This window comes from Bombina bombina, chromosome 3 (genome assembly GCF_027579735.1).
Source record: "Bombina bombina isolate aBomBom1 chromosome 3, aBomBom1.pri, whole genome shotgun sequence".
Taxonomy (NCBI): Eukaryota; Metazoa; Chordata; class Amphibia; order Anura; family Bombinatoridae; genus Bombina; species Bombina bombina.
Genome location: NC_069501.1, coordinates 102,167,646 through 102,182,130, shown reverse-complemented (window position 1 = coordinate 102,182,130; position 14,485 = coordinate 102,167,646). Strand labels below are relative to the sequence as shown.

General features: G+C 38.2%; 1 protein-coding gene across 1 annotated transcript; it reads right to left on the bottom strand.

The window, feature by feature from the left end:
* Positions 1–13,514: 13,514 nt before the first annotated feature.
* On the bottom strand, positions 13,515–14,225 carry CLDN14 (claudin 14). The gene has a single exon (XM_053704541.1). It carries the CDS (start codon positions 14,223–14,225, stop codon positions 13,515–13,517), a length of 711 nt encoding a protein of 236 aa, XP_053560516.1.
* Between the last annotated feature and the right edge of the window lie 260 nt (positions 14,226–14,485).

Sequence of the window (14,485 nt, the reverse complement as noted above, 5' to 3'; positions counted from 1 at the left end):
CAATCTGATTGGCTGATTGGATCAGCCAATCGGATTGAACTTGATTCTGATTGGCTGATTCCATCAGCCAATCAGAAAATTCCTACCTTAATTCCGATTGGCTGATAGAATCCTATCAGCCAATCGGAATTCGAGGGACGCCATCTTGGATGACGTCCCTTAAAGGAACAGTCATTCGTCGTTCAGTCGTCGGTCCAGATGGATGTTCCGCGCTGGAGGTCTTCAGGATCCTGCCGCTTCGCTCCGGATGGAAGACCATAGAAGATGCCGCCTGGATGATGACTTCAATCGGATGGAAGATCCTCTTCTGCCCCGCTTGGATGAAGACTTTGACCGGATCATGGACCTCTTCAGCCCCCGCTTGGGCTTGGATCAGGACATCGGAGGAGCTCTTCAGGACGGATCGGTGAACCTGGATGGTGAAGACAAGGTAGGAAGATCTTCAGGGGCTTAGTGTTAGGTTTATTTAAGGGGGGTTTGGGTTAGATTAGGGGTATGTGGGTGGTGGGTTGTAATGTTGGGGGGGGGTATTGTATGTTTTTTTTTACAGGCAAAAGAGCTGAAATCCTTGGGGCATGCCCCGCAAAGGGCCCTGTTCAGGGCTGGTAAGGTAAAAGGAATTTTTTATTTTGGGGGGCTTTGTTATTTTATTAGGGGGCTTAGAGTAGGTGTAATTAGTTTAAAATTGTTGTAATATTTTTCTTATGTTTGTAAATATTTTTTTATTTTCTGTAACTTAGTTCTTTTTTATTTTTTGTACTTTAGCTAGTTTATTTAATTGTATTTATTTGTAGCAATTGTGTTTATTGAATTTATTGATAGTGTAGTGTTAGGTTAATTGTAGGTAATTGTAGGTAGTTTATTTAATTATTTTATTGATAGGGTAGTGTTAGGTTTAATTATATCTTAGGTTAGGATTTATTTTACAGGTAAATTTGTAATTATTTTAACTAGGTAACTATTAAATAGTTCTTAACTATTTAATAGCTATTGTACCTAGTTAAAATAAATACCAAGTTGCCTGTAAAATAAATATTAATCCTAAAATAGCTATAATATAATTATAATTTATATTGTAGCTATATTAGGATTTATTTTACAGGTAAGTATTTAGCTTTAAATAGGATTAATTTATTTAATAAGAGTTAATTTATTTCGTTATATGTAAATTATATTTAAGTTAGGGGGGTGTTAGTGTTAGGGTTAGACTTAGCTTTAGGGGTTAATACATTTATTAGAATAGCGGTGAGCTCCGATCGGAAGATTAGGGGTTAATAATTGAAGGTAGGTGTCGGCGATGTTAGGGAGGGCAGATTAGGGGTTAATACCATTTATGATAGGGTTAGTGAGGCGGATTAGGGGTTAATAACTTTATTATAGTAGCGCTCAGGTCCGCTCGGCAGATTAGGGGTTAATAAGTGTAGGTAGGTGTCGGCGACGTTGTGGGGGGCAGATTAGGGGTTAATAAATATAACATAGGGGTCGGCGATGTTAGGGCAGCAGATTAGGGGTACATAGGGATAACGTAGGTTGCGGCGGTTTACGGAGCGGAAGATTAGGGGTTAAAAGTGTAATGCAGGGGTCAGCGATAGCGGGGGCGGCAGATTAGGGGTTAATAAATGTAATACAGGGGTCGGCGGTGTTAGGGGCAGCAGATTAGGGGTACATAAGTATAACGTAGGTGGCGGTCGGCAGATTAGGGGTTAAAATTTTTAATCGAGTGGCGGCGATGTGGGGGGGAGCTCGGTTTAGGGGTACATAGGTAGTTTATGGGTGTTAGTGTACTTTAGGGTACAGTAGTTAAGAGCTTTATAAACCGGCGTTAGCCAGAAAGCTCTTAACTCCTGCTATTTTCAGGCGGCTGGAATCTTGTCGTTAGAGCTCTAACGCTCACTGCAGAAACGACTCTAAATACCGGAGTTAGAAAGATCCCATTGAAAAGATAGGCTACGCAAATGGCGTAGGGGGATCTGCGGTATGGAAAAGTCGCGGCTGCAAAGTGAGCGTTAGACCCTTTAATCACTGACTCCAAATACCAGCGGGCGGCCAAAACCAGCGTTAGGAGCCTCTAACGCTGGTTTTGACGGCTACCGCCGAACTCTAAATCTAGGCCTTAGTTTTCATAAAACAGAGGTGAATTGAGGAGCTAGTTTTGTCTTTATTTGCTTCCTGTATATTGATGGATTGTTTGTGCTTTTTAATGCTGCTTGTGTTGTCTAGAATAAAAAGTGGTTAGTCTGGGAAAATTGCTAAATTAATTTAATAGTGGGGTGCCTCGTGATACTGCCTGACTGCATCTTACTCTGCCCCAGAGTGCAATAACTCATCCCCCGGTTCCTGGTTCCAAGCTGATAAAATGAAATGTTGGTATATGGTAAAGTTGATGTGTAACTCATCTCCCACTGACTGATGAGGCCAATTATAGAATTTCAGTGGGTAGATCTTCATTTGCATACAATTTGAATATATTAATTACTCTATCTTCTTCAAAAAGCAACAGTATGAACTTCCAATTCTCAGAAGAAGATGGAACAAAACAAAGAATTAAAGTATTTTGCATAGTTTGTTCTTTACTGTGCATCTTAATATGTTTCATGTCCCTTTAAAACCATTAAATAACTAATTCCTAGATCTTTTTTCCTTATTGCCGCTCTCAATCCAGTGGTTTTATAGATACCATCAAAACATGACACAATACAAAGGCTCCAACAAACTCTGCTCCGCATCTCTACCACCTCCAACTATACAATGTGGTTGCAATTAAGGGGGCGTTTGGGCTTTAAATCATTTACAATAGAGTCATAACATGGTACCTGAGGAAAAGGACGTTACTGCCTTCCTGAGACAGGTCTTTAAACAAAGCTTACTGGACCCTGGTTCCCAAGCACTGGCTCTCTGGTGTTTTCCAGCCATGTTTGGTTTGGCTGGTAGATATGGTATGAACAGATGGGGAAGCCAGCTTTATAGAATTATTAACTTTGTTCACAGTCAGATGTTGCTTTTACTGTTCATGAGAATTGAACAATATACACTTTCTGAACATGCTGTTTTCTAGACGCTACCAGACGCAGGAGATTGTTAATACCCACTTTTGTTCAGACTCTAACTTTTAAAAAAGGAAAGCTGGACTGGAAATACTATAAGTCATAGGGGATCATATAATTAGTCTGCTGGAAACGTTATAATTTTACAAATACACTTTATATTTTGTCGCCATTCAACATGTTTAATGTCACATGGGCATATCAGTTACTGTCATCAAATACAAGTCTAAAGAATTTTGTTCCTAAAAAATGTATGGTTGCCTCTATGTGTGTGTGTTTGTGCAAATCTCTCTCTCTCTCTCTCTCTCTCTCTCTCTCTTTATATATATATATACGAGGATTCCTATATCTTAAAATCTGAAGATGTCAGAAAAGTAAAAATTATAATATAAAATCGTCATTATAAAGTAAGTTAACATGCCAAATTTCTTGCTCCTAACATCAGAAGTTCTCAAGATATATGGATATCACTAAAAAAATATAACATATAATTACAATTTAATATTAAAGTAATTGTAAACAGAATAATAACAACATATTTTTGTTGTGCCAGATGGACGCCCGCCAAAAACGTAGCTGATTGGTGCCATGGACGCCATGTATGAGAAACATCGAGAATTAACGAAAACAGACGAAGTTCATGGTAGAGTGTGCAACCCGAACGGGCATATTTACAAATCATGAAATCCATATGAGCGAAGCCGTGGGCAACAGCTTGTATTATATATACAAAAACAACACTATCCACACTCACTGATTTTGTTTTTTGATGTATTTGAAGGTATTTTTCCCATGAAACATCTGCAAAATAAAGCATTATATATATGTGTTTGTCTGTGTATATCACGCTCACCTTACTAATGTAATTGCAAAAACATTTTGCTCACACTCACTAGATTTATATTACAATTTCATTGCGCAACGTTTTGAAAATAACTTTTTTTCTGTAGACTTTATAATCCTGTGTGCAGTTTTTCTAAAGAAGACATCACCCCCTTTGGGGTTTTTTTTGTACGAAAGAAGGTGTAGAACAGAGATCAAAACACAGGTGTAAACTAAAATATTTCTTGGAATTAGGCTCCCAAAATTTCAGATTTCTTGTTAATGTAAAAAGTTTACCTGATTCTACCTTAAAAGGTTAGAAAGGTCAAGACTTAAATGTGCATTTTTTGTAATATACTTCTATTAGCCTAAAATACTTCTAGTAGAAAGAATTACAGTGGATAAAAAAGTCTACACGCCCTTATGATATTGCAGGTTTTGAAATGTAAAGACATAAAAAAACAACTCATACAAAATAATTGTATATAGACATACAAAGGAAAAGTGTGCTGAGCCCTGTATTTTACATTTTTATATCACCACCTTAACAAGAGAAAATAGAATATTGAAAAATGAATTTAAACTCTCATATCCACATACATATCTATCTTTATTTAGTTAACAGTCATGCAGTCACACACACAAAAGGTTAAATTAAAAACACTCAACCAAAGCTATAATGTAAAGCCTATAGTATGTGCCAGTATAATTATTAATGGGAGGGAGGATATAGGATTTTAAATAAGACAGTGGCTTGCAAAATTCTGAATATGCTAGGTTCCTTCAATCTGGGAGCTCCAATTATAGTAAGCATTAACTGTGCAAGTTGCGCTATGGAGAATTCCCCTTCCTTCCCATTTCAATCCTTTCTAGGAGTCATAGGTAAGTATTAGGCACAAAATATTAGCTAGGTTGGCAAGCTGAAGAGAGACATAGCACTCTCATATGAATCCCTTCATACCCATGGGGGTACTAGGGTAATAATCAAAGGAATTTCCAGGATTACCGTCATAATTATTACAAAAATGGGACATTGTACACTAGATTTTTCTTTGCAGAAATGTTTTGTAGATGATCCATTTATATAGCCTAACTGGGAGTGTTTTTGTAAGAATGTATAGTTTTGCTTATTTTTTTAATAACATTGTGCTGATTTTCAGACTGCTAACTAGTGATAGCAGAGAAAGGAATATTAGAACCTTTTTATATTAATAGGGCTTTATAGTTACTCCTGTAGTGTTTTGTAATATAGTCTGTTGAATATGTCAGTGAATCCTATTAAACACTTTAGGAGCAGTGCGTAAGCGAACGGCAGTTCCTCAAAAGTTCGCAAACGGGCGAACCGGGCGAACCGCCATAGACTTCAATAGGCAGGCGAATTTTAAAACCCACAGGGACTCTTTCTGGCCACAATAGTGATGGAAAAGTTGTTTCAAGGGACTAACACCTGGACTGTGGCTTGCCGGAGGGGGATCCATGGCAAAACTCCCATGGAAAATTACATAGTTGATGCAGAGTCTGGTTTTAATCCATAAATGGCATAAATCACCTAACATTCCTAAATTGTTTGGAATAACGTGCTTTAAAACATCAGGTATGATGTTGTATCGATCAGGTAGTGTAAGGGTTACGCCCGCTTCACAGTGCGCAGTGTAGGTGATATACTTGCCCTGACCATGCTTTGCAGACCAGGTATCAGTGGTCAGATGGACCCTTGCCCCAACACTGTGTGCCAGACATGCCATTATAGCAGACTTATATGGCTTTGGCGTTGCTTTTTGGTAATTAGAAGGCTGCTAAATGCCACTGCGCACCACACGTGTTTTATGCCCAGCAGTGAAGGGGTTAATTAGGGAGCATGTAGGCAGCTTGTAGAGTTAATTTTAGCTTAAGTGTAGTGTAGTAGACAACCCAAAGTATTGATCTAGGCCCATTTTGGTATATTTCATGCCACCATTTCACCGCCAAATGCGATCAAATAAAATAAAATTGTTCACTTTTTCACAAACTTTAGGTTTCTCACAGAAATTATTTACAAACAACTTATGCAATTATGGCATAAATGGTTGTAAATGCTTCTCTGGCATCCCCTTTGTTCAGAAATAGCAGACTTATATGGATTTGGCGTTGCTTTTTGGTAATTAGAAGGCTGCTAAATGCCACTGCGCACCACACGTGTTTTATGCCCAGCAGTGAATGGGGTTAATTAGGGAGCATGTAGGCAGCTTGTAGAGTTAATTTTAGCTTAAGTGTAGTGTAGTAGACAACCCAAAGTATTGATCTAGGCCCATTTTGGTATATTTCATGCCACCATTTCACCGCCAAATGCGATCAAATTTAAAAAAAACTTAAATTTTTTCGCAATTTTAGGTTTCTCACTGAAATTATTAACAAACAGCTTGTGCAATTATGGCACAAATGGTTGTAAATGCTTCTCTGGGATCCCCTTTGTTCATAAATAGCAGACATATATGACTTTGGCGATGCTTTCTGGTAATTAGAAGGCCGCTAAATGCTGCTGCGCATCAAACGTGTATTATGGCTAGCAGTGAAGGGGTTAATTAGGTAGTTTGTAGGGAGCTTGCAGGGTTAATTTTAGCTTTAGTGTAGAGATCAGCCTTCCACCTGACACATCAGACCCCCTGATCCCTCCCAAACAGCTCCCTTCCCTCCCCCACCCCACAATTGTCCCCGCCATCTTAAGTACTGGCAGAAAGTCTGCCAGTACTAAAATAAAAGTTTTTTTATAGCATATTTACATATGCTGTGGTGTAGCATCCCCCCTTAGCCCCAACCTCCTTGATCCCCCCAAAAACAGCTCTCTAACCCTCCCCATCTGCCTTATTGGCGGCCATCTTGGGTACTGGCAGCTGTCTGCTATTATTTCACAGTCAAAAAAGTGTTGTTTGTTTTAAATTTACACTACTGTTACACCAGATATGAGTGGCGGCACTGGGCAAGTGGGCACAGTATACGCTGTGAGCCTGACACACACGCTGGCAGGCAGGCAACTGCAATTAGATTACACAGGGTGCTGTCCTTACAGCAGAGATCAGATGAGTCCTTCAGGACTGTAATGGACACTGAATACACTAGCCTAGCTATCGATTTCCCTATTAAATCAGCAGCAGCTACACTGTCCCTCCTCTCACTAAGAATGCAGCTTCCAAATTAATCTAAAATGGAGGTGGGAGGGTCTGGGAGGGAGGGTCTGCTGCTGATTGGCTGTAATGTGTCTTCTGACTGTGAGTTACAGGGTCAAAGTTTACTCAATGATGACGAATAGGGGGCGGATCGAACATCGCATATGTTCACCGTCCGCGGAGAACGCGAACATGCTATGTTCGCCGGGAACTATTTGCCGGTGAACTATTCGCGACATCACTACTGCTAACCAAGCCCCAAAGTTTTAGATGTATACTGATGTCTACAGACTCCTGTTTGTCTAATGGGTCTCTATATGCGGGGGAGGGTCTGCTCTCTAGGAACGCACCTGCCTTTTGTGAAGTTATTGTAGCATTGACCACACCCACTGATGGTTTACATTCTCTGCTCATCCCAAAACCACAAAAAGTAAATCATACACAACATTTGTATTTTTATGTAAGTACAGGAAAGACCTCATGTCTGATTTACACATTTACACACTTCCAGGCTGGCCAAGCCCACACCTCTGTGTCACAATGTGTGACATACTGCTACTGGGTCATTTGGACAATTATACAGGAGGCTAAACATGGATTGTCCTGGGAAAATCTGGACTCTTGACAAGTTTGTAGGAGTGTCACATATATTTTTTATGGCTGTTTATTAAATAATATTTACATGTGTGGAGAGCATGCAATTTACTTTTATTATAATTTTTCTTTGTTCTCTTGGTGTCTTTTGTTGAAAAGCAGGGATATATGCTTAGGAGCCAGCCCATTTCTGGAGCACTATATGGCAGCAGTTATGACAGAATGTTATCCATTTGCAAGAGCACTAGATGGCAGCACTATTTCCTGCCATGTGGTGCTCCAGATGCCTACCTAGGTATCTCTTCAACAAACAATATAATGGGAACAAAGCAAGTTTGATAATAGAAGTAGATTGGAAACTTTGTAAAAATGATATGCTCTGTCTGAATAACAAAAGAACATTTTGGGGTTTCATATTCCTTTAACTGAAATGCAACCTGTTGTTAGTTTACTTTGCTTATTTTCTTCATAAAGTGCAGGATGGCGTAATATGAAAACAAAATTGATATCATCTAAGATTGAGTTACTCACAGGCCTGGCAATAAGTAAGGAGGCAGTGTTGGCCTCCTTCTCTCTCCCGCTGTACTTTTCAACACATACACCCCACTTATTCCCTCACATTCTCTTCCATTAAAGCCCATACAATTCATTTATTCTCACCCATATATGTTTGTGTTGCTGTCATTTATTCTCACCCATCTGTTTGTGTTGCTGTAATTTATTCTCACCCATCTGTTTGTGTTGCTGTCATTTATTCTCACCCATCTGTTTGTGTTGCTGTCATTTATTCTCACCCATATCTGTTTGTGTTGCTGTCATTTATTCTCACCCATATCTGTTTGTGTTGCTGTCATTTATTCTCACCCATATCTGTTTGTGTTGCTGTCATTTATTCTCAACCATATCGGTTTGTGTTGCTGTCATTTATTCTCACCCATATCTGTTTGTGTTGCTGTCCTTTATTCTCACCCATATCTGTTTGTGCTGCTGTCATTTATTCTCACCCATATCTGTTTGTGTTGCTGTCATTTATTCTCACCCATATCTGTTTGTGTTGCTGTAATTTATTCTCACCCATATCTGTTTGTGCTGCTGTCATTTATTCTCACCCATATCTGTTTGTGTTGCTGTCATTTATTCTCACCCATATCTGTTTGTGTTGCTGTCATTTATTCTCACCCATATCTGTTTGTGTTGCTGTCATTTATTCTCACCCATATCTGTTTGTGTTGCTGTCATTTATTCTCACCCATATCTGTTTGTGTTGCTGTCATTTATTCTCACCCATATCTGTTTGTGTTGCTGTCATTTATTCTCACCCATATCTGTTTGTGTTGCTGTCATTTATTCTCACCCATCTGTTTGTGTTGCTGTCATTTATCATCCTCCTGGTTCACCCCCCCTTTTCCTTGACCACTTCGCCTCATGGCTTCCTTATGTCTTCTCCACTGATGCACCTGCCCTCATTCTTGGGGACTTTAATATCCCCATTAACAACCCTTGCTCTTCTGGAGTTCCAAACTCCTGGAGCTTACTTCATTCATTACTTCATCATTTGGCCTCTCACAGTGGACTAATTCCCCCATTCACAAAGATGGCCATACAATTGACCTAATCGTCAGCCATCAGTGTTCTGGTTTTCAGTTTACTAACTACCCATTCCCACTCTCTAACCACGATCTTTTGAAATTTAACATCACTACACTGACTGCACACCAACTACATTATTCAAATAGACTCCCTAGAAACATGACTGCCTAGAAAAGTACACACCATAAACACAGGACTACTCTCTCCCACCCTAAAACTCTTGCTCCCTGCAATCTCCTCCCTTTAGTGTCCTCAGAATCTCTTTGTATAATTCCATTCTGTCCTCCGCCCTTGACAAAATAGCCCCTCCTTCCATCACTCACACCCGACGCAAACACCCTCAACCTTGGCACACACATCTGATGCGCTACCTGCAAAAGGCACACGCAGTGCAGAATGGCACTGGAAGAAAACCTCTCCAAATAAAACTACTATGCAAATATAATTTCATCTGTGTCCCACAATCCTAAACATGTATTCTCCACTTTTAACACCATTCTGTGCCCTCCCTCTCCTCCCGTTACCAATTCTCTCACAGCACATGACTTTTCAATACATTTCAAAAACAAAATTTACTCAGTCCGACATTAATTAATCTGCTAATACAACAATATCGACACCTCACAAATCACTTCAAACTTTCAAACTCAGCCTACCCCAAAACTCAGCACATTCACTCCTGTTACAGAAGGGGAGGTTTCCGCACTCCGTTTGTCTTCCCATCTTACAATCTGTCCCCTTGATCCTATTTCCTCACAACTCCTACCTTCTCTTACCCCTACTCTTACACCCATCCTCACATTTATATTCAACCTCTCCAATAAATCTGGTACATTTCCATCATCCCTTCTTCTTCCTCTTGCCTTTAAACTTCTCAAGCGGCTTGTTAATAAATGAGATCCCTCTCCCTTAGCTTCCCTATGTATTTCATTTAGATTGTAAGCTTGAAAGTCTCTCTAACTGTAGCTCCCTTTGTATAAAAGTGCATCTACAACTGGTTGTGCTTAAAGGGACATAAAACAAGTTGTGATAGAGACAAAATATAATATGTACTTTAATTACTTTACCTGCAAATTTATACTGCAGTGTCTCACCATTAACCCTTTCTTTTAAGTTTCCGAATTGTAAAGCTCTAACTCCCCCCACACAATTCCTTCTATGGCTGTATCTATATCTATTGTTGTTTTGGTAGAATGCAAAAGTGCACAGTTATTATCTACTGGAGCATGCCTAGAAGCTGTGAACTCAGTTGAAATACAATGCCTCTGTCTAAACACTGATAAGGGGGGTGGAGTAGACTGCTACAGACAGCATGGCTATTTAAGTATTTTTGCTTATTTTTTAAAACAATTTTAAAATACTGGCCAACAATTTTTAAACAATTTTTTCATGCAAACTATTTTTTACTTAATTAGCCCTTTTAGGATATGCACACATCTCAACATGTTTTATGGCACTTTAAGAGCAGGGCACATCTTTTACTTGTTTCTCAATGTAAGTGTTGTAATATAGAGTGTATAGTCTTACATAATGTCTCATTGTAAGTTTTTATTGTAATATACCATTATCTTTGTAATATACCTTTGTATAGTGCTGTGTAAAAATATTGGTGCTTTATAAATAAATAATAATAATAATAATATTAAAATAAATATATCCGCAAACTACAGGTATTTTCTAAAAAATATACACCTAGATTACAAGTTGTGCGGTATGGCTATACCGCTTAAAGAATGGCCTTTGCGTGAGGAATGGTTAGCTACTTGATATTACAAGTTGCGCAATATAGCTTTACTGTGATCGTTATGGCCTATACCGCAACAATCCATTCCGCATTCAAAGACCTGTAGTTATGGATTTTGCGAAACAAAAAAGTTTCACAAAACACATAAAAAATATGTTACAAAGTACACTTACACCCATAAACTACACTATTAACCCGTAAACCTCCGTCCCCCACACCACCAAGATTAAATAAACATATTAACCTCTAAACCGCCATCCGCCAACATTGCCAATACTAAATAAACCTATAAACCCCTAAACTGCCGTCCCCCACAACGCAAACCATTATATAAACCTAATAACCTCTAAACCGCCAACCCCCCACAAAACAAAATATTAACCTAATAAATAAACCCCCTAACCTAACACTCCCTTACTTAACCAGATTAGGGGTTAACAGGTTTATTTTAGTAGTTGCGATGTGGGGGGATGGCGGTTTAGGAGTTAATAGCTTTAATTAGTGTTGGCAATGTGGGGGGAGGGTGGTTTAGGGCTTATTAGACTAGGGACTTTTGTTAGGATGTTAGGTTTTTGTAAAGCTTTCTTTTCTCCATTGACTTCAATGGGGAAAGAGAAAGTGCGGTAGCACTGATCTCTATGGGGGAATAAGTGCATGAGTACTATTGATCTCTATGGGGGAATACTTGCGCCAAGTCGGAACTTGGATTTTGTGCGGTATGCAGCTTACCGCACGACAAAAGAGTTTTATGGTGACTTGTAATGGTTGCGCTATTGAAATAGCAGTACGGATCCATTTTGCGCAGTGTGTACGCAACAGGTTTACCGCACAACTTGTAATCTTGGTGATAGTTTGTTTGGATAACACACAAAAATACACTAACATGTTTAAATGTAAATAGTTTCAGTGCTTGATGTGAAGTGTCTCAGAAGTGAAGGGACAACTCTATTCTAAGACTATTGTTATTTTTAAAGGCACATAATAGTTCAATACTAAATGTCTTTCTCATAGGTTACAGTATTTTACTATTGCATGAATGTCAGCTGATAACAATGTGTTTAGCCCCTGCAAAAAGGTTAAAGAAATAGCTCCAGTGTGGAACTGGAAAAGCACAAAGCAGCCAATCCTAACAGCGTCCTGTGAAGTAACTTTATATATACAAATTAGTTACATAGTGGCTTAGATTTATAGATCATTTTCATAGGTTATAGAAACTAACATAGGCACTAAAAAAGTTTATCACCCTCTGGAGAGATACCTCTACTACAAATGAATGTATGCAATAATACTTATTTTCTATAGAGGAGAGCATATATGTGTATGATAACATCAGAGAGTAGAGCTATCTATCTATCTATCTATCTATCTATCTATCTATCTATCTATCTATCTATCTATCATCTATCTATCTATCATCTGTCTATCTATCTATCTTTCATCTGTCTATCTATCTATCTTTCATCTGTCTATCTATCTATCTATCTATCTATCTATCTAGTAATCTATCTATCTTTCATCTGTCTATCTATTTATCTATCTAGTAATCTATCTATCTTTCTATCATCTGTCTATCTATCTATCTATCTATCTATCTATCTATCTATCTATCATCTATCTATATATCATCTGTCTATCTATCTATCTATCTTTCATCTGTCTATCTATCTATCTATCTATCTATCTAGTAATCTATCTATCTATCTATCTATCTAGTAATCTATCTATCTTTCATCTGTCTATCTATTTATCTATCTAGTAATCTATCTATCTTTCTATCATCTGTCTATCTATCTATCTATCTATCTATCTATCTAGCAATCTACCAATCATATGTCTGTCTATTCCAGTTGAAAAACATGTCACATAATTTATCCATGAAATGTCCCTTTAATCGAGGATTGTAGAAAAAAAAATTAAATCTCATCTGTAACCGAACCTACCACAGTTTTGATTTACTTTCTGTTTGTTAAGTAGTATGTATTCAGGTACCTATACATACACATAGACTATTGCATATATTTATAATACAGTTCCCAAAAATTGAAAAACCCACAAATAGCATAAAACCTTGCATAACCCTACTTGGTTCATAGTAAAATACTAGGAAATTAAACATTTTGATTGCAGGTGTTTTTTTTAAATTTCTGGTCCTGGCCGCTTATAATTTATACTCAGATGATTAAAATACATAATCCATCTAAACACAATGTAATACAAATTACATTACTGACATCTAATTTTGTATAGAAAATGCTTTATTCAACTGTAACAAGAAGTTAAACAGAAAAACAAATTTTGATGACAGACAAGAAGCCAAAATACAAAAGACACATTTTGGTGCCCTCTCCCATAGAATATTATTCACTTCATGTAGGCTATAGTCCAGCAGGGAAATAGTTAGCATATTTACAAGTCTTTAAAAAAAAAAAATGACTAATTCCTTGTAAATGTTCAAAAAATATAGTAAACTTTATTTCTTTATATTTAATAAATAAAATCCTATAGGCTTAACTGCTATAAAAACTCTACAAGTTATTGCACATCATGTGTGGGACTCACATGAAGATTCTCTTGAACTCAGACAAAGTCATTAAGTTGATATCCACTGCGTGATGCAGATGACCAAGAAGGAACGTGGTTACTTTTGTGTACTGGTGCAGGTCTCCTTGAAGGGGGCCTTCTTGTGTTGTATGGTTGATGGAGGTAGGGGACATGATCAATGTCTCCAAGAGATGATGTTGAAAGTAACATAATCCCACCAATGATAGTTAAACCACCAGATAGGAAGCCAACATAGAGGGCTTGCCCAATCTCATACTTCATACCATATGGGAGTTCAGGATTATAGAAGGCTTGGACTACGTCATTGGTGGTCCATGAAACAGGAATCAAGCACATTGTACCAGCCAGGATAAAGAGGATCCCACCAAGAACGGCAATCATTCTTTTGGCAGGAGAGCCTTTAGCACAATGAGTGCACTTCATTCCAAAAACTGATATAACACATGAAAGTACTGAGAATACACAAGATGCCACCATCATTGCTCGAGCTATTTGAAGGTTACGAGGAAGTGCAAGTTCAGACCGATGGACTTGGCACTGGTAAATGCCAGTGCTGTGCCACACACATTCCATCCACAGCCCCTTCATGTATTCTACAGCGGTGATGATATTGGTGCCCACATGAGCTGTTCTCCACCAGTGGGGCAGCACGGTAGCAACAATTGTTCCAATGAATCCAAGTAAGGAGACACTGAAGCCCAGCAACTGAACTGTCAAGCTTGCCATGTTCTCAGTAATAGCTCTTATGCATCCAACAGTTATTACCTCTTTCTGTAGAGTATCTCAGCTAGACTCACATTGCTCTGCACAATTAAAGTAGCAAGTGGAAAAATAAGTTAAATATTATCTGAATATATTAGTTTTGCAACCAATGAGATGCAAAATACAAGCTATTAATGTGATCATTAGCATCTTAATTGTGGTTTTAGGTGCTGAACTTGATTTATGGATGACATTTTCTTAAAATACTTTCAAAGACAAATTCT

Excerpts from the sequence above, each read along its gene's own strand:
- CLDN14 (XM_053704541.1), bottom strand. The coding sequence starts at position 14,225 with ATGGCAAGCTTGACAGTTCAGTTGCTGGGCTTCAGTGTCTCCTTACTT.